Source organism: Malus sylvestris, chromosome 3 (assembly GCF_916048215.2).
Source record: "Malus sylvestris chromosome 3, drMalSylv7.2, whole genome shotgun sequence".
Taxonomy (NCBI): Eukaryota; Viridiplantae; Streptophyta; class Magnoliopsida; order Rosales; family Rosaceae; genus Malus; species Malus sylvestris.
In genome coordinates this window covers 34,668,458-34,689,046 of record NC_062262.1, presented here as the reverse complement: position 1 = coordinate 34,689,046, position 20,589 = coordinate 34,668,458, and the positions used below count along the sequence as shown (strand labels likewise).

The window sequence follows — 20,589 nt, the reverse complement described above, 5'->3', positions numbered from 1 at the left end:
TTGTTACCAAAAAGATAAAATTTAAAATTTCCTAATAAATAATTCATCTCAAGGGAAAAAGAAAAGAAAAAAAAATACAAATCCACTGGGATTTATTGGATTTTTTTTTCTTGAAATGGCCATTAATCGGACCACAAAATTAATTAATTTCGAAGTAAAAAAGAAAGAAAATTAACAGATTGTATGAACCTATACAAGCAGAGCACTGTCAGTATGAAGCAAGTCAATTTGTAACTGCTTGGAACACCAGCAGAGCACTGTCAGTATGAAGCAGTGCCTAACTTTTAGAACTTTGAAATATATAATTATATATTACATATATAAATATATTTATATTATGTAAATAATATGTATACTTGTAGAAAAAGTTTACATCCCTTCTGGCATGTTGCAATCTCTATGTCTCTACCTATAAGAAGAAAGAGAATTTTCATGGTTTCCATAATTTCATAGTTTCTGCTCACACTTCCCTACTCTTTGAATCTTGTTCTCTTTGCCATTTATACAAGTTCATCGAGGCGGTTCGAGTTGGAGTTTTGTCAGGGGCCTTGTTCTTAAACTCCCTTTATATAATCATCCAGGCAGGCATGGGCATTAAGGAGGATGTGGAGAGTGATGTGCAGGAGGGAGTAAGAGTGCCACTCATGGCGGAAGGAGACGAATCAGCTGGTGGAAGCGGCGGAAGGAATCTATGGATGGTTTATCTCAGCACATTTGTTGCAGTTTGTGGCTCTTATGAGTTCGGATGCTGTGTAAGTGATTGTTTTGCATTTTTGTTTAGCTTTTTGTTAAAATTTTAGAGAGACGGACTAACGGTTCACCTGGAAAATTGTGATGTTTAGATAGTTTATTTGACGCTCTTGTAGCGCTTTCAGGTTGGTTATTCTTCGCCTACTCAGTCTGCAATCCGGGAAGATCTCAGTTTATCATTATCAGAGGTATGGAAGTGATTTGAACGTCTATAACTGGTCCAAGCTGTTTTGTTGGATGTGTAAACTTATGAGTAGAAATCTGTATCTGTTCCCTACATCGGTGACGCCATGGTGGCAGTTTGATATCCCAAGCCAATGGACTTCCATGTGCTATATCTTTTTCATGTGGCAATTGCTTTACTGCCTTGGGATACAACCACCATGGCGTCCCAGGGGCTAGTTTCTCTCATGACTGAGGGTTTTACATTGTATGCCGAGCCATTGCTTTTGATCTGAGGCAGTACTGGCCAAGCAAACCTACATGGCGAGCGTGAAAAGTTTCAAATTCAAGAAACAAAGCTTAAAAACTAATTCCTGATATGATTTAGAATTTTAGAGAGTTGACAGTACAACGGGAGAATGTTTTCGAAGCCATTTGAGTATATGCTTTCGCAAATTTTCTTTCAATTAACTTGCTGGTTTTTCCTTTGTATGCAGTATTCAGTGTTTGGCTCCATTTTGACATTTGGTGCAATGATAGGAGCTATCACCATTGGGCCAATCACCGATTTTCTTGGCCGAAAAGGGGTATGATTCAGAATTCGTGTCCAGAACTTTTAGCGCTATACTTATTCTGTTTTGATTGGTATTCGCTATCTAACGATATCTTCACTGTGAAATTGTACGCAGGCCTTGAGAGTGTCTTGTGCTTTCTGTGTTGCAGGTTGGCTTGCTATTTACTTCTCCAAGGTTTGTATAATTTCACACTTGAATTTCTCTGTGCTTTTAGATACTAAGCAAATGTTCTCTTCTGACATTTGAGCTTATTCGTGTTCACCATCTTTTCTCTGTTGAAGGGCGCTTGGTCGTTGGACATTGGGAGACTGCTAACAGGGTACGGAATGGGAGCCTTTTCTTATGTGGTGAGTTATTACCCTCCTCTATAACTTGAGTATTATGTTCCTGACAAGTTTATTGAATTTTGATGTATATTTGCTTTATGAAACAATTACAAGATGAAACATATATATAGGGAAGAAAAAGATCATAAGCCTAATTTTGCCTAACTTACCTATCTTGCTTGACTAACCTAACTTGCCTAACTTTGAACAAGAAAGTTGACTAGCCTAATTTCACTAGTCATCCAACACCATTATTCCAACATATTTATTTCATGCATTTTAACACTCCCCCTCAAGTTGGAGTGTGAATGTCGATGACACCCAACTTGCTAATTAAGACCTCAAATTGTGCCGAGCTTAGTGGTTTGGTGAACAAGTCTGCAGGTTGATTCGAAGTCCGTATGTAAGCTGTTTGCACCATTCCCATTTGAATCTTCTCACGTACTAGGTGACAGTCTATCTCTATATGCTTCGTTCGTTCATGAAACACTGGGTTCGAAGCAATGTGCATGGCAGCTTGATTATCACAAAACATTGTGACTGGTTGTGCATGATTTACTTGCAAGTCCTTCAAAATGTTTCTTAGCCATATAACTTCACAACAAGTAGTAGCCATAGAACGGTATTCTGCCTCTGCACTAGAACGAGATATTGTGCTTTGTTTCTTCGTTTTCCAAGATATCGGTGCTTGTCCAAGGAAGATGCAATAACCGGTTATTGACCTTCTAGTGTCTTTACACCGAGCCCAATCAGCATCACAAAAGGCTTGTAATTGTAGTGAACCTGTAGAAGGCAAAAGAATTCCCTGTCCAGGAGATTGTTTGATGTACCTGAGAACCTTATGCACCGCTTCAAGGTGTGGTTGTCGTGGCTTGTCCATGAATTGGCTCAACATATTAACCACATAAGTCAGGTCAGGCCGTGTGATGGTTAAGTAAATCAGCCTCCCTACGAGTCGCCTGTATGAAGAAGGATCATGTAGGAGCGTCCCATCAGTTTGTGTAAGGGACAGGTTTGGTTCCATTGGTAATCGTGAGGGCTTCGCACCAAGGAACCCAGCATCTTCTAGTATCTCCAACGCATATTTGCGTTGGCACAAGGCAATCCCTTGTTTAGATCTTGCAACTTCTATCCCCAAAAAGTATTTGAGTTTTCCCAAATCCTTTAGTTTAAAATGTTGGGAAAGGAAGAGTTTAGTCTCTTCAATTTCTCTCAAATTGTTACCTGCAAGTATCACGTCATCAACATACACAAGTAATGCCATAAAACTGCCTTGACGGTTTCGGACGAACAATGAGTAATCTGACCATGATTGATGAAAACCAGCAGTCTTGAGAGCACTAGACAGCTTGATAAACCATTGTCTCGAGGCCTGTTTTAAACCATAAATGGATTTGTGTAATTTGCATACTCGTGTCTCCCCCTTTCGTCCGAACCCAGGAGGCAGGGACATATAAACCTCCTCGTATAAGTCACCATGCAAAAATGCGTTGTTCACATCAAGTTGATGAAGATGCCAGCCTCGTATGGAGGCAATACTCAGGAGGACGCGGACGGTGGTGAGCTTGGCAACTGGAGCAAAAGTTTCCCGATAATCAAGCCCCTCAATTTGACTGTAGCCTTTAGCAACGAGACGAGCTTTGTAGCGTTCAACACTGCCGTCAGGTTTAAGCTTCACCTTATAGATCCATTTGCAACCGATGGGATGTTTGTGAGGTGGTAAGGGCACAAGAGTCCAAGTGCGATTGTCATGAAGGGCAACAATCTCTTTTTGCATGGCGTCACGCCATTTTGGATCCTGAACAGCTTGCGAAAAACTGGTGGGTTCTTTGATAATGGTGAGGGTGGTGAGAAAGGTTTTGTGAGTGGGGGATACATGGTCATAAGATAAATAACGAGATATGGGGTGAGATGTACCTGATGATTGAACCATGCTTGTGGAAGATGTGGGAGCAACATGGGAAGGGAGGGCCACCTCAACATGAAAGTCCTGCAAAAATGTGGAAGTTTTGGTCGGTCGAGTGCTACGACGGAGTGGAGGTGGTTGGTCTGGTGATGGAGTGGTTGGAGGTGGTGAAGAGTGTAGGGTATGTGAAGGTGTTGATAAGGTATCTGGTGGTGGAGTTGTAGTAGGTAAAGGAGATGAGAGTGGTGTGATGTCGGCAAGTGTGGGAGAGGTGATGTTTATTTCTTCGGGTGCAAGGCTTGAGTGCGACTCAATGGGAGAGGTCAAGTCAAACGTGATGGGTGAGGGTGTAATGTTTGATGGAGACGGGGCAGCGGAAGTGGTATGATTTTGGAATGGAAAATGATCTTCAAAAAAAACAACATCCCTAGAAACAAAAGTCTTATTGTGTTTTATATCAAACAATTTATAACCCTTTTGACCATAAGGATACCCAAGAAAAATGCATTGGATTGCACGGGGGTCGAATTTAGAGGGCCTTTGGGCGTGTGTAGAAGCAAAACATAAACTACCGAAAACCTTTAAATGGGAATAGTTAGGTGCTTTGTGAAACAGTTTTTCGTAAGGTGTTTTACCTTGGAGAAGTGGAGTGGGTGTTCTATTGATGAGGTAGGCTGAGGTTAAGATTGCATCCCCCCAAAAACGTTTTGGCAAACAAGCTTGAAAGAGCAAAGCTCGAGCAACATTGAGCAAATGCCGGTGTTTACGTTCGGCAACACCATTTTGTTGTGGTGTGTTGACACAACTAGATTGATGTATGATGCCTTTGAGAGCATAAAATTGCTCAAGCTTAAACTCAGGGCCATTGTCACTTCGTATGATTTGAACTCTGGTATTGAATTGAGTCTCAATCATTTGAATGAATCCGACTAAAATGTCTTTTGTGTCAGATTTATGTTTCATCAAATAAACCCAAGTGCTTCTAGTGTAGTCATCTACGATGGTAAGGAAATACTTGGCACCTGAAATAGAAGCAACTTGATAACCACCCCAAATATCAATATGCAATAATTCAAAACATGATTTGGTAGAAATAGAGCTCAAAGGAAAGGGTGATCTTGTTTGTTTGGCCAATGGGCAAATTAAACATTTTTCCAAATCACAAGCCTTATTGTTAAATAAAGGTAATAACGAAGTGACTTTATGAGATGGGTGTCCTAGGCGTTGGTGCCAAAGCTTTGGTGAGACGGTTTTAATATTGTTGCATGTTCCTTTCTTTGATGGGTCGAGGTAGTAAAGTCCATCCCTTTCAGTTCCTGTCCCAATCATCTTCCTCGAGCGAAGGTCCTGAATGACACAAAATTGGGTGAAGAAAATGGTGACATATAAGGAATCATAGGCTAGTTTACTGATAGATATTAAATTCAACCTAAAGAATGGCACACATAGGACATTTTCAAGGATAAGATTGTGAGAGAAAACAACTTGTCCAATGTGAGTGACTTTGGCAACGGAACCATTTGGCAGTTCAACTGTATGATTTTCAACGGCTCGTGAGTGTGTAAGGAGACTAGGACTGCAAACTATGTGATCCGTGGCACCACTGTCCAGGATCCAAATACTTTTGGTTCCTTTACATGAAAAAGAGAAGGCTTTACCTGAAAGTTCTTCATGACTAGGAAGATTACTGACTTGATTGGCAAATGATGATTTGTTCTTGTTCAACATCTGAAGGATTTGCTTGCAGTCCTCCTGAGAGAACGGGAAATTAGGCACTGTCTCTTGCTTGTTACTTTGTGAAACTTGATTCCCTTTTGAAGAAAAGAGGCGATTGGATTCGGTCTCTGTGGCTGCTTTCCGTTTTCGACAGAAATCGAAGGTGTGGCCTTTCCATCCGCAAAAAGTGCACTTGAGATGTGCACGACAATTTTTGGTGATGTGATTGGTTTTATTGCACTTTCCACATCGCATCTCCTTGTCTTCAGGTGTAGGTTCTCGCGACAGATTCTTCACTGCAAAGACAGCAGTTTCTAGTTGTGTGTTTTTCCCATTGGAAACCTCTACCTGGGGTTCATGTCGAAGGACCAACGCATATGCCTTGTTCACCGTAGGCAGTGGTTCGAGAAGAAGAGTATTGCTTCGAACCGTAGCATACGATTCGTTCAGTCCCATAAGGAACTTCATGGTTTTCTGAGTTTCAACATATGAGTTCATCTCATTCTTTGTTCCACAACTGCATGCTGGAATGGAACACAAAGTATCACGTTCATCCCATAAACTTTTAAGTTTAGTGAAGTAAGAACTTACACTCATATTGCTTTGGACGCAATCATGGATCTCGTTCTCAACATGGAACAGCTGAACTATATTCACATGTGAGAACCTCTGCTGCAGATCGGTCCACATTTGTCGAGCATCCTTGTAGTTGATGACACTCCCTGAAATCTCCTTTGACATGGAGCCTAGTAGCCATGTCTTGACCAAGTTGTTGCAGCGATTCCATTGCTGCAGCTCCTCAAAATTATCCTCACTTGGTTTGTTGATCGATCCATCAACAAAACCAAGTTTGTTCTTGACCGTTAAGGCCATACTCATGGACTGAACCCATGTGTTGTAGTTGTCTTCCACCAATGGTTGTGGTACGAGGATTGCACCAGGTTGATCCGAGTGGTGGAGATAGAGCGGGTGGTTGGGATTTTCCCATTTTGAATGAGAGGCCATGCCTAGAATGGTTGACCTCGTGGCTGCTTTAGAGCTGTGTTTTGTGGTTTTTCCCAGATCACAGCTCTGATACCATATTGAATTTTGATGTATATTTGCTTTATGAAACAATTACAAGATGAAACATATATATAGGGAAGAAAAAGATCATAAGCCTAATTTTGCCTAACTTACCTATCTTGCTTGACTAACCTAACTTGCCTAACTTTGAACAAGAAAGTTGACTAGCCTAATTTCACTAGTCATCCAACACCATTATTCCAACATGTTTATTTCATGCATTTTAACAAAGTTATTAACCAAGTCTGATGTGCTATTGGATGAATGATAATTAAGGTACCTATTTTCATAGCTGAAATTGCACCCAAAACCCTTCGAGGAAGATTGACTGCTGCAAATCAGGTAAATACGTAGCAAGAAACGCGATTCTTGAAGCTAGTTAACAATATTTTGTTTGTTTGTTTGGATCCTATCTAACCTTTTCATTCGCATATTGTATAGTTAATGATCGTAACTGGAGTGTCTGTTTCCTTCATAATCGGGGTAGTAGTAAGTTGGCGGACATTAGCATTAATTGGTAAGTTTTTTTTTTTTTTGACAAACTGTGCTGAATTTGAAAACCCTGTGTTTTCGAATACAGTGGCAGAGAGTGCTCATTTGTGTGGTGATTGCAGGACTTATTCCCTGCGCCGTGACACTTTTTGGTCTCTTTTTCATTCCCGAGTCTCCAAGATGGTTGGTAAGAATTTCTCTTCTGTTTCCGTATTTACCTAAGTTAGCAGCATTAAACACAACGAAGACATCAATTACAGCTTCATCATCAATGCAGGCAAAGACAGGACGCCAGGAAGATTTTGAAGCTGCGCTGCAGAAACTGCGTGGAAAAGATGCTGACATATCTCATGAAGCAGCAGAAATCCAGGATTATATTGTGACTCTTGACTCCCTCCCTAAAGCCAAATTGCTGGATTTGTTTCAAAGGAGATACTGGCGCTCACTCATTGTAATAATTTCTCTCCACGCCGCTTGTACTGACAGTTTTCTTTTCTTTCTCTTCTAGTTAAACTTTTCTTTGATCAGATCGGAATTGGGCTGATGGTCTGTCAACAACTGGGTGGAATCAACGGAGTCTGTTTCTATGTCAGCGATATTTTTGAACAAGCAGGTAAAGCCCCCGCTTTAATTTTATGTTTTCGGTATTTAAAAGCAGATAATCTTGTTCTACAATTGAAATGTAAACGTTCTAATGTCACAGGATTTTCCTCCAGCATTGGAACTATAATCTATGCTATTCTTCAGGTTGGACAGTCCTACCATGACAGCTCTTGGAATCTTTTAATTTCTCAACTGAAAGCATCCTGACACGGTTCTGCTTTACAGGTTATAGTTACCGGCATTGCTGCAGGCGTGATGGATAAAGCTGGACGAAAGCCTCTAATTTTGGTAAACTAGAGTGCACAGCTTTAGCTCTAAGAATGATCCAAGACAAATTCCAATTCGTATCAGAAGGTTTAACTTTTTCCTCTCAATTCTAGGTCTCTGCATCCGGGTTGGTGCTTAGCTCTCTCATGACAGCGGTTTCATTCTTTCTGAAGGTAATCCTCAAACCTTAACATCTTTCAGTATAAGGTTATCCAACAATAGTCTGACAAGAGATCGCTCTTTGTGAACCAGGTTCATGAATTAGCACTCGACGCAGTTCCCATACTTGCTGTAGCCGGCATACTGGTAATTCATTAGCTTTGTGGCGACATATTTCCCTCGCGCATCTCTCTATTGAAATCAACTTTTTGTTTCTTCTCCTTGAAATTTTTAACCATTCGTTTATGGATTCAGGTCTACATAGGAGCCTTTTCGATAGGAATGGGAGCAGTTCCTTGGGTTGTGATGTCTGAGGTAAGAAAACGCTTACCATTTACTCATTTATCCGTCCATGTTTGCGTTGATCATGTCACCTATCTAAACAAACTTTCCGCCTGCTGCAGATATTCCCGATAAATATTAAAGGGCAGGCCGGAAGCTTAGCAACGCTAGTGAACTGGTTCGGCGCATGGTTGTGTTCCTACACGTTCAACTATCTTTTGAGTTGGAGCTCCTACGGTAACTACATTTTCCTTTCTTGTTACAGAAGCTAACTGTTCTGAAAGCCAAGTCCATGCTTAATGGGTTGCAATTTGATAAGAGCTGATAATTTACGTGCGCGCGATTTTCAGGTACATTCATTCTGTACGCTGGAATCAACACTCTTGCTATTTTGTTCGTGGTGTCGTTGGTGCCCGAAACAAAAGGGAAAACACTGGAACAGATCCAAGGAGCCATGAACAAATAGAACCGAAGGAAGAAATGAAGAGCATTCTTTTTAGAAGTAAAATCCTCGTTGAAAAATTTGACAGCTCAATTCAGAAAGATGGAAAATCTTTGAAGATGCTACAATTTAAAACCACAAAGTTGTTGTACTGCTATTTTTACGATGATTAATTGAGTTGATTTATGCCATGAATAAAAAGGTCGTACCCAGTGCACAAGGCTCCCGCTTTACGCAGGGTCTGTGAGAGGTGAATGTCGGCTAACCTTACCCCCATTTATGGAGAGGCTGCTTTCAAGTCTCGAACCCGAGACCTACCGCTCATGGGCGAAGGCACTTGCCATGAATAAATAGAAAAAATAATAATTATATGAACCTATCGAGAGCATATCTTATCGAAGGATGGAAGTCTAGCATAAGAGCTTAAAATATCCTTAGCCTATACATTCATGTGTTGTGCCCAACAGCCGTACGCACTCCCACATCTCGCTGAAAATTGTCCACGTGTGACATGCAAAAAGACGAACAATGCCTTGTCAAGGAGAAATTTTTCAGTGTACTGAAAACACATCCCAATACACTAAATATCATAATATAAATGGTTGAAAGTTTTTTGTTTAAGAATTCAATCACTTGTATTATGACAGTGGGTGCCCGGTACAGCGGGCATCTCTCCTTGTCAAGTTTATGACTACCTGACCTCAATATTTGCTCACTTTTAGCTCTTTGTTAGACTCTTTGTTAGACACTTCAAATCAACAAAGGCACTGTCAGTAAGAAACAATCTAAACAGATCAAACTTTTACAAGTTCAGATAATTAAATTTACAAGATGTTTTTGGATAAAGATTTTCTTTTCTGGTTTTCATTATTTGATTTTTCTTGCTTACAAAACCCATCGCTTGGAATCGTTTTCTCTTTGCCATTTTATACAAGTTCATCGCGACGTTTCGAGTTTATATAATCCAGGCAGGCAGACAAGGCCATCAAAGAGGATGTAAGGAGGGATGTGCAGGAGGGAGTAAGAGAGCCACTCATGAGGGTGGTGGTGAATAAAATGGACGGTGGAGATGGAAGCAGCAGGGGGGATCAATGGATGGTTTATCTCAGCACATTTGTGTAAGAATATTTCAATATTCTAGTGTGGTCCAAAAGACATGATCCATGTGTGATATATTCGGTTTAATGAATTTGTTATGGAAGCAATCCTATTGTTCAAATTATGAGAATTGGTTTCCTGCTTTATTACCGTGAAGGGTGGTAATTGATAATGGGCTTTAATAGGAAATGGGTCATTTCTCTGCCTATAATAGTGCACATACCCATCTAATGTGTACATTAATGAACAACACGTATTAGGGTTTTCAACGTGCAAACAAGGCTAGAGGGAGAAAGCCTAATTTCCTACACATAGATGGCTTGTCTATGGATCGATCAAGATGGAGATTGTAGATGACATTTGACAGCTAATATTCAAGGTATGTAATTTACGTATTCCGCATTAATCGTTTGTGAAATTCATTTCAAGATCTTGGCGGGTCTTATAGCTTTACTCAATTTTAAACAATTGTTGCAGTTTGTGGCTCTTTAGAATCTGGATCCTGTGTAAGTGCTTGAATAGTAGGGAAACCGGCTGAAATTATCATTTTTATGAGTTCGATTGCTGAACTGATTAAAATTAAATATTGACGACATGTAGATAGAATAATGAAAAGAGATCATTTCGGCAATGAGATTTGTAAATTGATAGTTTCAGCCATTTTTTCTACATACAAAGATTTAACTCAATCTTAAGAAATCGAGATTTTAGTTTCTTCAATCTCCCCCAAATGTCATTTCCCATACAGGAATTAGGGTTTGATGATCCATTTTTTGCTTTCGGATTGTTGTTCGACAATTAATGTCAAGGATCACATTAATTGATTTTGAACCTCAATGATCAAAATAAGGAGTTCGATTAAATCTCAAAGACCATTTGCGATAAAAATCCTTGTGAAAATGATCATTAATGATCCAGAAAATCAATTTTCACATATGAGAGTGAGAAAAGGAAATGAAATGAATTATATTATGAGCTTATGCTGGTAGGGTAACTTATGTGCAACAAGAATATCATTGTGACAGTATTTTATGTCAATCAACACTTGCTATTATGAAGGAAATTAAACACATAATATGCGCGTGATTGACTTGAGATACCGTTAATGTCATCCTGTTGCAGTCTCGTAGATACGTTTCTCCTATCTTGTCCCTCGGATCATGGACATTGAAGAAATCGACTTTTTATTTCTTTTTATTTTTTTTATTTTTTATCGTTATCCAACTCTGTCATGATAATTTTATTTGCATGCAAACGACAAGGATCTAATCAAAACGGCAACAGAACCAGTAGCAATCTTTTGAGCAAGTCAAGTTTTTAACTAATTGAGCACCAGAATTGCCTAATTTTGACCTCCTTTGTTCAAACTTGTTAAACAGAAACAAAATAATGTCATCAAAGTGGCAGTTCAGATCAAACTTAGAAGCTCGAAAATGATATTTTCGTCGAAAATTTAGAAATTTTGTACATCCCTTCTGACCTCGGTTTGGATCTTCCTTCCTTTTGACATTTGTACAGATTCATAAACATACCGGAGAGTCATATAATCAGGCAGACATGGCCGTTGAAGATCAATCAAAGTACGCTGCGCGGGAGGTACTGTTGGTATATGGTCCAGCCCATGATCAATGTTCTAGATTATTCTAGTAAGCAAGAGATGAGGCTGGAGCTTGCTAGACAATTCTAGCATGTTATTAAGTTGATGGAAGAAGCTAGAGAGTACTAGCTTCCTTGGTTGCAAATGGAAAGATCTAGAAGCTACAAGTATGTGGCTAGTCTAGATTTTTCTATACTAGAGGTTTGAAGAAGGAACTAGAAACTAGTAGAATGCCAAGCCCTCACCTATAAATATGGGTGTGATGTAACCAATAGAGAACTAAGAGTGAGTAGCAAAGGATCAAGTCCAAAGCTAGAGTTCCACTCCAAGAGTGAGAGTGAGAGTGTTCCACTACACATTGTGTGAGTGAAGTTTAGAGTGATAGAAAGTGTGTGTTATACTTTCTTGTATCCATCAAGCCTTGTCTTTGGCTTGGTAAGACTACTCTTGTTGTATTCATCTTTTTTTTTTCATATAGTGAAGATTCCTTGTTTGGTGGACGTAGGCATAAATTGCCGAACCACATAAATTCTTGGCGTCCATTTTCTACTTTACCTTGTGCATTCTCTATCTTGTAGTACCGACATTCCTAACAAGTGGTATCAGAGCCCGGTTGGCTCGTACTACGAGATGGAAGGAAGTGGCACTATGATCAAACTCACCAACTCCAATTGGGTAACATGGAAGCCAAGGATGGAGGACATTCTCTATTGCAAGGATTTGCATGAGCCAATTGAAGGAGATGCCGCTAAGCCCGAGAGCATGTCCGATGCCGAGTGGAAGAAGATGAATCGCAAGGCTATTGGCACAATTAGACAATGGGTGGATGATAGTGTTTTTCACCATGTGTCTAATGAAACCAATGCTCGCGAGTTTTGGACGAAGCTTGAGTCCTTGTTCGAGAAGAAGACCCCAGCCAAGAAAGCCTTCTTGATCAAAGAGCTCATCAATGTGAAGTACAAGGATGGTTTAAGTGTAGCAGAACACTTGAACAATTTCCAGAATATCATCAACCAGTTGGCTACTATGAAAATGACGATCGAGGACGAGCTACAAGCGCTCTTGTTACTTGGATCCTTGCCAGACAGTTGGGAGACCTTTGTGGTGAGTATAAGTAACTCTGCTTCTAATGGTGTTCTTACTCTTGATAATGTTAAAAATAGCATGCTCAATGAAGAAACAAGGAGAAAGACTTCTGGCACAGATAGCAGCCAAGTATTTGTCACAGAGAACCGCGGAAGAAGCAAAAGTAGAGGGCCTAGAGGTCATGGCAGGAGTCCTAGCCGATCCAAGTCAAAGTTCAGGGGTGCATGCCACCACTGTGGCAAAGAAGGCCATATGAAGAAAAATTGTCGAGTTTGGAAGAGAGAGCAAAGGGAAGGAAACAATCAGAAGAAAGATGATACTGGCAATACCACTGCTGTCATATGTGGTGATGTACCAGAAATATTGTCTGTTGGTGAATGTCTGCATATGGGCAACTCTGACAGAGACATTGAATGGATCTTTGACAATGGAGCTTCCTTCCATGCTACGTCCAAACGGGAGTTCTTCAGTACATACAAAGAAGGTGACTTTGGCATAGTGAAGATGGGGAATGAAAGCTATTCCAAAATTCTTGGAATTGGTGATATATGTCTAAGAACTAATCTCGGCTGCCAATTGATGTTGAAAGATGTGAGACATATTCCTGATATACGTCTCAATCTGATATCCATCGGTACCCTTGATCGACAAGGATATTATCACCATATTGGCGAAGGAAAATTGAAGCTTACTAAAGGCTTAATGGTGGTAGCAAGAGCACGACTTTGTTGTACGTTGTACCGGTCAAATGCCAAGGTTTTGAAAGGTGAGTTGAATGCTGTGGAGGACTCATCTCTAGACTTATGGCATAAGAGGCTAGGCCACATAAGCGAGAAAGGCCTACAAGTTTTGGCAAAGAAGTCTCACATTCCCTTTACCGAAGGTACGTCGTTAAACTCTTGTGAGCATTGTTTATTCGGAAAACAAAGAAGAGTTAGTTTTTCTGTTCCATCTACAAAGAAAGGAAACTTGTTAGATCTTGTTTATTCAGATGTGTGTGGTCCCATGGAAGTCGAGTCACTTGGAAGAAATAAATATTTTGTTACTTATATTGATGATGCTTCACGAAGGGTGTGGGTGTATTTGTTGAAATCCAAAGACCAGGTGTTTCAGACATTCCAGGAGTTCCATGCCATGGTGGAGAGGGAAACTGGGAAACCTCTCAAGTGCCTTCGTAGCGACAACGGCGGCGAGTACACATCTCACCAGTTTAGAGAGTATTGTGTAAAACATGGCATACGTCATGAGAAGACAGTTCCTGGAACTCCACAACATAACGGTGTTGCTGAAAGAATGAACCGAACCATCATGGAGAAAGTCAGGTGTATGTTGAGGACTGCAAAGTTATCTAAGCAGTTCTGGGGTGAAGCTGTAAGGACAGCCTGCTATTTGATCAACCGATCTCCATCAGTACCATTAGGTCTTGATGTTCCAGAGAGAGTATGGACTGGTAATGATGTGTCTTACTCTCATCTGAAGGTGTTTGGTTGCAAAGCTTTTGTGCATGTGCCCAAAGAGCAGAGATCGAAGTTAGACTACAAAGCTACACCGTGCATCTTTCTTGGTTATGGCGGTGAAGATTTTGGTTACAGATTATGGGACCCATACCAGAAGAAGTTTATCCGAAGTAGAGACGTGGTCTTTTATGAAGAACAAACAATTGGGGATTCGGATAAAGAGGCACAACCAGATGGCGCAGTCAGAGGAGTTGATCCATTAGCTTCAGATGAAGAAAGTCACGATGACATCCCTGAAGCAACTGCCAATGAAGTGCCTGCAGAATCAGATAATGCTAATCAAGAGGAGCCTGATCAAGATGTGCCAAACCATGAGATTGCTGATCAGGGGGAGCCTAGTCAAGAAGAGCATATTCAAGGAGAACCCAATCAGGGGGAGCCTTCAGCCCTACAAGAGAATGAAGATCAGGTCAGAAGATCCATCAGAAGTCGAAGACCGTCTACCAAGTATTCTTCATCAGAGTATATCATGTTGACTAATTATGGAGAGCCCGAAACATATGAGGAGGCCAGAGCTCATAACGACAGTGACAAATGGATGAAGGCAATGGAGTCGGAGATGGATTCCTTATCAAAGAATGATACCTATGAGCTGGTGGAGCTTCCAAAGGGCAGGAAAGTATTGAAAAACAGGTGGGTGTTCAAATTGAAAAGAGACAACAACATGACAAGGTACAAGGCTCGTTTGGTTGTCAAAGGTTTTGGTCAAAAGAAAGGAGTTGACTTTGATGAGATTTTCTCACCGGTGGTGAAGATGACTTCCATTCGAGTTATCCTTGGTATGGCAGCAAGCATGGATCTTGAGCTCGAGCAGTTAGATGTTAAAACTGCATTTCTCCACGGCAATTTAGAAGAGGAGATATACATGGAGCAACCCAAAGGCTTTGAAGTCAAAGGTAAAGAAAATTTGGTGTGCAAGCTCAAGAAAAGTTTATATGGTCTTAAGCAGGCTCCGAGACAGTGGAATAAGAAGTTCAACTCATTCATGGTGAGTAATGGGTACAAGAGAACTCATGCTGACTCTTGTGTCTATATCAAACAATTTTCTGGAGGTACATTCATCATCTTATTGCTTTATGTTGATGACATGTTGATTGTCGGACAAGATGCTTCTATGATTAAAAAGCTCAAAGAAGAGTTATCTAAGTCCTTTGACATGAAGGACTTAGGGCCAGCCAAGCAGATTTTGGGCATGGAGATAATTCGTGACAGAAAATCCAAGAAGTTGTGGCTGTCACAAGAAAAGTATGTTGAACGGGTGCTTGAAAGGTTCAACATGAAAGCAGCCAAACCGGTAAGCTCACCTTTAGCCAATCATATCAAGTTGAGCAAAGAGTCGTGTCCAAAAACATATGAAGAAAAGGAGAAAATGGCAGTTGTTCCCTACTCTTCAGCAGTAGGAAGTATCATGTATGCAATGGTGTGCACACGACCAGATATTGCTCATGCAGTAGGTGTGGTGAGCAGGTTTCTCTCTAATCCAGGGAAGGACCACTGGGAAGCCGTTAAGTGGATTCTCAGATATTTGAAGGGGACTTCTAAGATGTGCTTGTGCTTTGGCGGTTCCAAACCAATCTTGGAAGGATTTACAGATGCTGACATGGGAGGTGACCTGGATGGTAGAAAATCTACATCTGGGTACTTGTTCACTTTTGCCGGGGGAGCCGTGTCTTGGCAATCCAAGTTGCAAAAGTGTGTTGCTTTGTCCACAACCGAGGCTGAATACATAGCCGCTACAGAAGCATGCAAGGAGTTGTTGTGGCTGAAACAGTTTCTCCAAGAGTTGGGTTTGAAGCAAAGTGATTATGGCATTTATTGTGATAGTCAGAGTGCTCTGGACTTGAGCAAGAACACTACATATCATTCACGCACTAAGCACATTGATATTCGTTATCACTGGATTAGAGACGCTATCGAGAACAAGTTGCTGCAGCTGAAGAAGATTCATACCGATAATAATTCTTCAGACATGTTGACAAAGGTAGTCACAAAATCAAAGTTGGAATTCTGCATTAAAGCTGCTGGGATGAACTCCAGGTAACTTGGAGTCATGATCGGAATTCCTCCCTCATGGACTGGAGGGGGAGATTGTTGGTATATGGTCCAGCCCATGATCAATGTTCTAGATTATTCTAGTAAGCAAGAGATGAGGCTGGAGCTTGCTAGACAATTCTAGCATGTTATTAAGTTGATGGAAGAAGCTAGAGAGTACTAGCTTCCTTGGTTGCAAATGGAAAGATCTAGAAGCTACAAGTATGTGGCTAGTCTAGATTTTTCTATACTAGAGGTTTGAAGAAGGAACTAGAAACTAGTAGAATGCCAAGCCCTCACCTATAAATATGGGTGTGATGTAACCAATAGAGAACTAAGAGTGAGTAGCAAAGGATCAAGTCCAAAGCTAGAGTTCCACTCCAAGAGTGAGAGTGAGAGTGTTCCACTACACATTGTGTGAGTGAAGTTTAGAGTGATAGAAAGTGTGTGTTATACTTTCTTGTATCCATCAAGCCTTGTCTTTGGCTTGGTAAGACTACTCTTGTTGTATTCATCTTTTTTTTTTCATATAGTGAAGATTCCTTGTTTGGTGGACGTAGGCATAAATTGCCGAACCACATAAATTCTTGGCGTCCATTTTCTACTTTACCTTGTGCATTCTCTATCTTGTAGTACCGACATTCCTAACAGGTACGAGAGCCGCTGGTGAGGGCAGTGAACGCGGCTGATGGAGATGGATCAGGTCATGGAAGCGCCAAAGGTGATCAATGGATGGTTTACCTCAGCACATTTGTTGCAGTCTGCGGCTCTTATGAATTCGGATGCGGTGTAAGTGCTTAGGATGATGTATTCAGCTTTTGTTGCAATCTTCTGACAGTCAAGTCGTTTTGATATTGTTCGGTTTTGACAGTGTTTGTATGACTTCTTCCAGGTTGGTTACTCGTCGCCTACTCAATCTGGCATCATGAATGATCTCGGTTTATCGTTAGCAGAGGTATGAAGGTGATTAGGACTCGAAATGCATGCATGGTAATGTAGTGAATGAATGAGAACATGCATTGTGACGTTTCATTTGGTTCAAGGCTGTCGAACCATTGCTTTCGATCCCTGAGACGCTACTTGTAAATATAGGGTGAAATTTTCGATTCAAGAAACAAAAATGTAACATTCTGCATCATAATCTTCTGGATTTTCAACAACTGAAAATACTTCTCTTCCTGTGCATCTGTATGCAGTATGCAATGTTTGGCTCCATTTTGACATTTGGTGCAATGATAGGTGCTATCACAATCGGGCCGATCACTGATTTTCTAGGTCGAAAAGGGGTACGAGTTGGGAAATTATGTCAAATATACAGGAGACTACCTAATTCTGTTTAACTAACAGTATCTATACTGTAAACTCGTATGCAGGCCTTGAGAATGTCCTGTGTTTTCTGTGTTGCAGGCTGGCTTGCTATTTACTTCTCTAAGGTTTGTACTAATTTTACTGCCGGAATTTCTTTGTGCTTTTACCTTCTAAGTAAATATTCGACCTTATTCGTGTTCTTCATCATTTTCTGTTGAAGGGGGCTTTGTCTCTGGACATCGGGAGAGTGGCAACTGGGTACGGAAGTGGAGCATTTTCGTACATTGTGAGTTATCACCCTCCTCTGCATTTGAGTATTTTGTGAGACCAAAACATGACTATTTAAAGAACCACACATGTTATTGACCTAGTCTGATGCAATATCGGGTGGTTGATAAGGTACCTGTTTTTGTAGCTGAGATTGCGCCCAAAAATCTTCGAGGAAGACTAACTGCTGTAAATCAGGTAAACATGTAATAAGAAATGAAATCCGTGATACCTACACACGTGTTTGGACCACAACTAATGCTACCTAATGCGTATTTACAGTTAATGATCGTTACTGGAGTGTCCTTTTCCTTCATTTTCGGGGTAGTAGTACATTGGAGGGCTTTAGCAATAATCGGTGAATTTCTTAGACAAAATGTGCTTTGAGTTAGAATACCCTATGATATGTAATTAAGTGGCGGAGTTCTCACATGTGCGACGATTGCAGAAATTGTTCCCTGTGCTGTGATCATTTTCGGTCTCTTTTTCATTCCCGAGTCTCCAAGATGGTTGGTAAGAAAGTACTCTTTTTCATTTTGCTGTCTATATGATGGAAAACATTCAGTAAAATGAAGACATACATTATGATTTCGTCATGGATGTAGGCAAAGACAGGACGCCAGAAAGAGTTTGAAGTTGCACTGCAGAAACTTCGCGGCAGAGACGCTGACATATCTGATGAAGCAGCAGAAATCCAGGTTCTTATATTTAATTCCTGCACTCCATCTCCTAAACCATACTGACAATATGTTAGAGCGTTTCGAAGATCATGCATTTCAAGCAATACAGTGTAATACCTTGGCAGGAGTATATCACAACTCTTGATCGGTTCCCTCAAGCCAAATTGATTTGTTTCAAAGGAGATACTTGCGCTCGGTCATTGTAAGAACTTCTCCCTACACCATGTGTACATCAATTTTATTGTTCTTTCCCTTTGAGTTGAAACTTTTCTTTGCTATAATATTTATCTTATCAGATTGCAGTCGGGTTGATGGTCTGTCAGCAATTGGGCGGAATCAATGGGGTCTGCTTCTATGTCAGTGATATTTTTGAGCAATCAGGTATATATGTAACTTCAATATACTCGTCTGTATCTCTTTCATTTTCCTGAGTGCAAATTGAACCACTCACTTAAAAATATATATTCTTCTTTCTACAATCAAAAGCTAAAGACTATCTAAACCACCTCAGGATTTTCTCCTAACGTCGGAACTATAACCTACGCCATTCTTCAGGTTCTACATTCTTAATGTGACAGCTCTTGGAATGTTTCAATTTCTCTCAATTAGGAGCATCTTGATCTGGTTCTGATCTACAGGTTGTCGTAACTGGCCTTGGTGCAGCCGTAATGGATAAAGCGGGAAGAAAGCCTCTAATTTTGGTAAATTAGAGCACAGTTTTAATTCTTGAGAACTTTATGAAACAGATTCCCATCCATACGCGTAAGTTTAACTTTTTCCAATTCACTCTAGGCTTCTGCATCAGGGTTGATACTTGGCTGTGTCCTCGTTGCCATTTCATTCTTTCTGAAGGTAATCCTTGAACATTGACCTTATCTCCGTGCTTTATCCAACAAAACAATGACAAGAGAGCTCTTTGTTTACCAGGTTCATGAATTGGCATTCGATGCAGCTCCCATATTTTCTGTAGCAGGCATATTGGTAAGTAACTCATTCATCTCATATTATCCATGTAGATCGGTTTTAACTTTTCATGTTTTTTTCTTCTCCTTACATTCTTAAATAACAGTTAGTTTCTGCATTCAGATCTTTATAGGATCTTTTTCAATCGGAATGGGAGCAGTTCCATGGGTTATAATGTCAGAGGTATATCAGATTCGCAATATTTACTCATTTCTCTGTCAGTCGTTGTCTTGATCATGTCACAAATCCAAAGAAACATTCTATCTTCTGCAGATATTCCCTATAAACATTAAAGGACAGGCCGGAAGCTTAACAACGCTAGTGAACTGGGTCGGTGCATGGCTGTGTTCCTACACTTTCAACTTTCTTATGAGTTGGAACTCCTATGGTAAATAGAATAACCATTTTCCTTTCTTATTTCCCTCGATCCTCACAAAGCGGGGGAGCCTTGGTGGCTTGGGTCGCCCTTTTTATCCGAATATACATGATAGTTGGTAATTACAGGTTATAAAGCAAAGTTATTAACTTACTTGTGTGTGATTTCAGGTACATTCCTTCTGTATGCAGTGATCAATGTTCTAGCTGTGTTGTTCGTGATTGCGGTTGTGCCTGAAACAAAGGGAAAAACCCTGGAACAAATCCAAGGAGAAATTAACAACTGAAAGAACCAGAGAAATGAAGAGCAACCTATGTCCGAAATTCACATTGAAAATTTTGGTAGATTAGTCCAGCCACCTGGTAGATGGAAGATTTCGAAACCACAAGATGATCCACAGCTGCTTTTTTTAGATAGTTAAATTGATTCATGACAGAACTGTATTTGTTCTAACATATATAGCTTTTATTTACCGCGCAAGAGCGGTAAATAAACAAGAACCAGAATATAAACAAGGTCAGAAACTCCGAGTTGCAGACATCCTGATTATCGAAAAAATATTACAAAATTTGTTTTTTCAACAATGTATTTGTACACTATATCTTCAATTTGGGGTTCATGATGATATATCATGCAGTAATCGGACTCCCTGCCAAGAGTAAACCTTGAATTATCTTCCCCATCAAGAAATTATGAAATCGTAACAAGAGCAGATTCTTCAAGCAACCGAACAATGTCACGATTTCTTATGATCTTGGGTGGTTTCTATCGACTAGCTGGTGCTCCATTCCCGACGGCTACCTGTGATAGTCCGTCAAAGCTACCGGACTTAACAGCACAGCAAAAGGCCTGCTTCACCTCTATCTCTCTGGACCTTGTAAATGCCTCCCAAACCATCCTCAAGGGAGGAACAACACCTCC

At 40.4% G+C, this 20,589-nt stretch overlaps 2 protein-coding genes and 1 pseudogene across 2 annotated transcripts; 2 read left to right on the top strand and 1 right to left on the bottom strand.

The window, feature by feature from the left end:
- The first annotated feature begins 382 nt into the window (after positions 1-382).
- On the top strand, positions 383-8,947 carry LOC126614822 (sugar transporter ERD6-like 7). Its single transcript, XM_050282493.1, has 17 exons — positions 383-752; positions 876-938; positions 1,410-1,499; positions 1,602-1,661; positions 1,769-1,834; positions 6,777-6,842; positions 6,942-7,017; positions 7,115-7,179; positions 7,270-7,443; positions 7,521-7,605; positions 7,696-7,739; positions 7,821-7,883; positions 7,976-8,035; positions 8,115-8,168; positions 8,277-8,336; positions 8,426-8,540; positions 8,654-8,947. Exons 1-17 carry the CDS (start codon positions 588-590, stop codon positions 8,767-8,769), a joined length of 1,422 nt encoding a protein of 473 aa, XP_050138450.1. The 5' UTR covers positions 383-587; the 3' UTR covers positions 8,770-8,947.
- LOC126614823 (uncharacterized) lies at positions 4,721-6,706 on the bottom strand. The gene is made up of 2 exons (XM_050282494.1): positions 5,378-6,706; positions 4,721-5,066 (listed from the first exon to the last, which is right to left on the bottom strand). The coding sequence occupies exons 1-2, from the start codon at positions 6,438-6,440 to the stop codon at positions 5,029-5,031; spliced, it is 1,101 nt and encodes a 366-aa protein (XP_050138451.1). The 5' UTR covers positions 6,441-6,706; the 3' UTR covers positions 4,721-5,028.
- A 2,154-nt stretch (positions 8,948-11,101) lies between the features above and the next one.
- On the top strand, positions 11,102-20,252 carry LOC126614821 (sugar transporter ERD6-like 7; annotated as a pseudogene).
- The last annotated feature ends 337 nt before the right edge of the window (positions 20,253-20,589 follow it).

Excerpts from the sequence above, each read along its gene's own strand:
- LOC126614822 (XM_050282493.1), top strand. The coding sequence starts at position 588 with ATGGGCATTAAGGAGGATGTGGAGAGTGATGTGCAGGAGGGAGTAAGA. Across the intron at positions 1,662-1,768 it reads TTGCTATTTACTTCTCCAAG|GGCGCTTGGTCGTTGGACAT; the intron begins GTTTGTATAATT and ends TCTCTGTTGAAG. Across the intron at positions 7,018-7,114 it reads GCGGACATTAGCATTAATTG|GACTTATTCCCTGCGCCGTG; the intron begins GTAAGTTTTTTT and ends TGGTGATTGCAG.
- LOC126614823 (XM_050282494.1), bottom strand. The coding sequence starts at position 6,440 with ATGGCCTCTCATTCAAAATGGGAAAATCCCAACCACCCGCTCTATCTC. Across the intron at positions 5,067-5,377 it reads TAGTCATGAAGAACTTTCAG|GACCTTCGCTCGAGGAAGAT; the intron begins GTAAAGCCTTCT and ends TGTGTCATTCAG.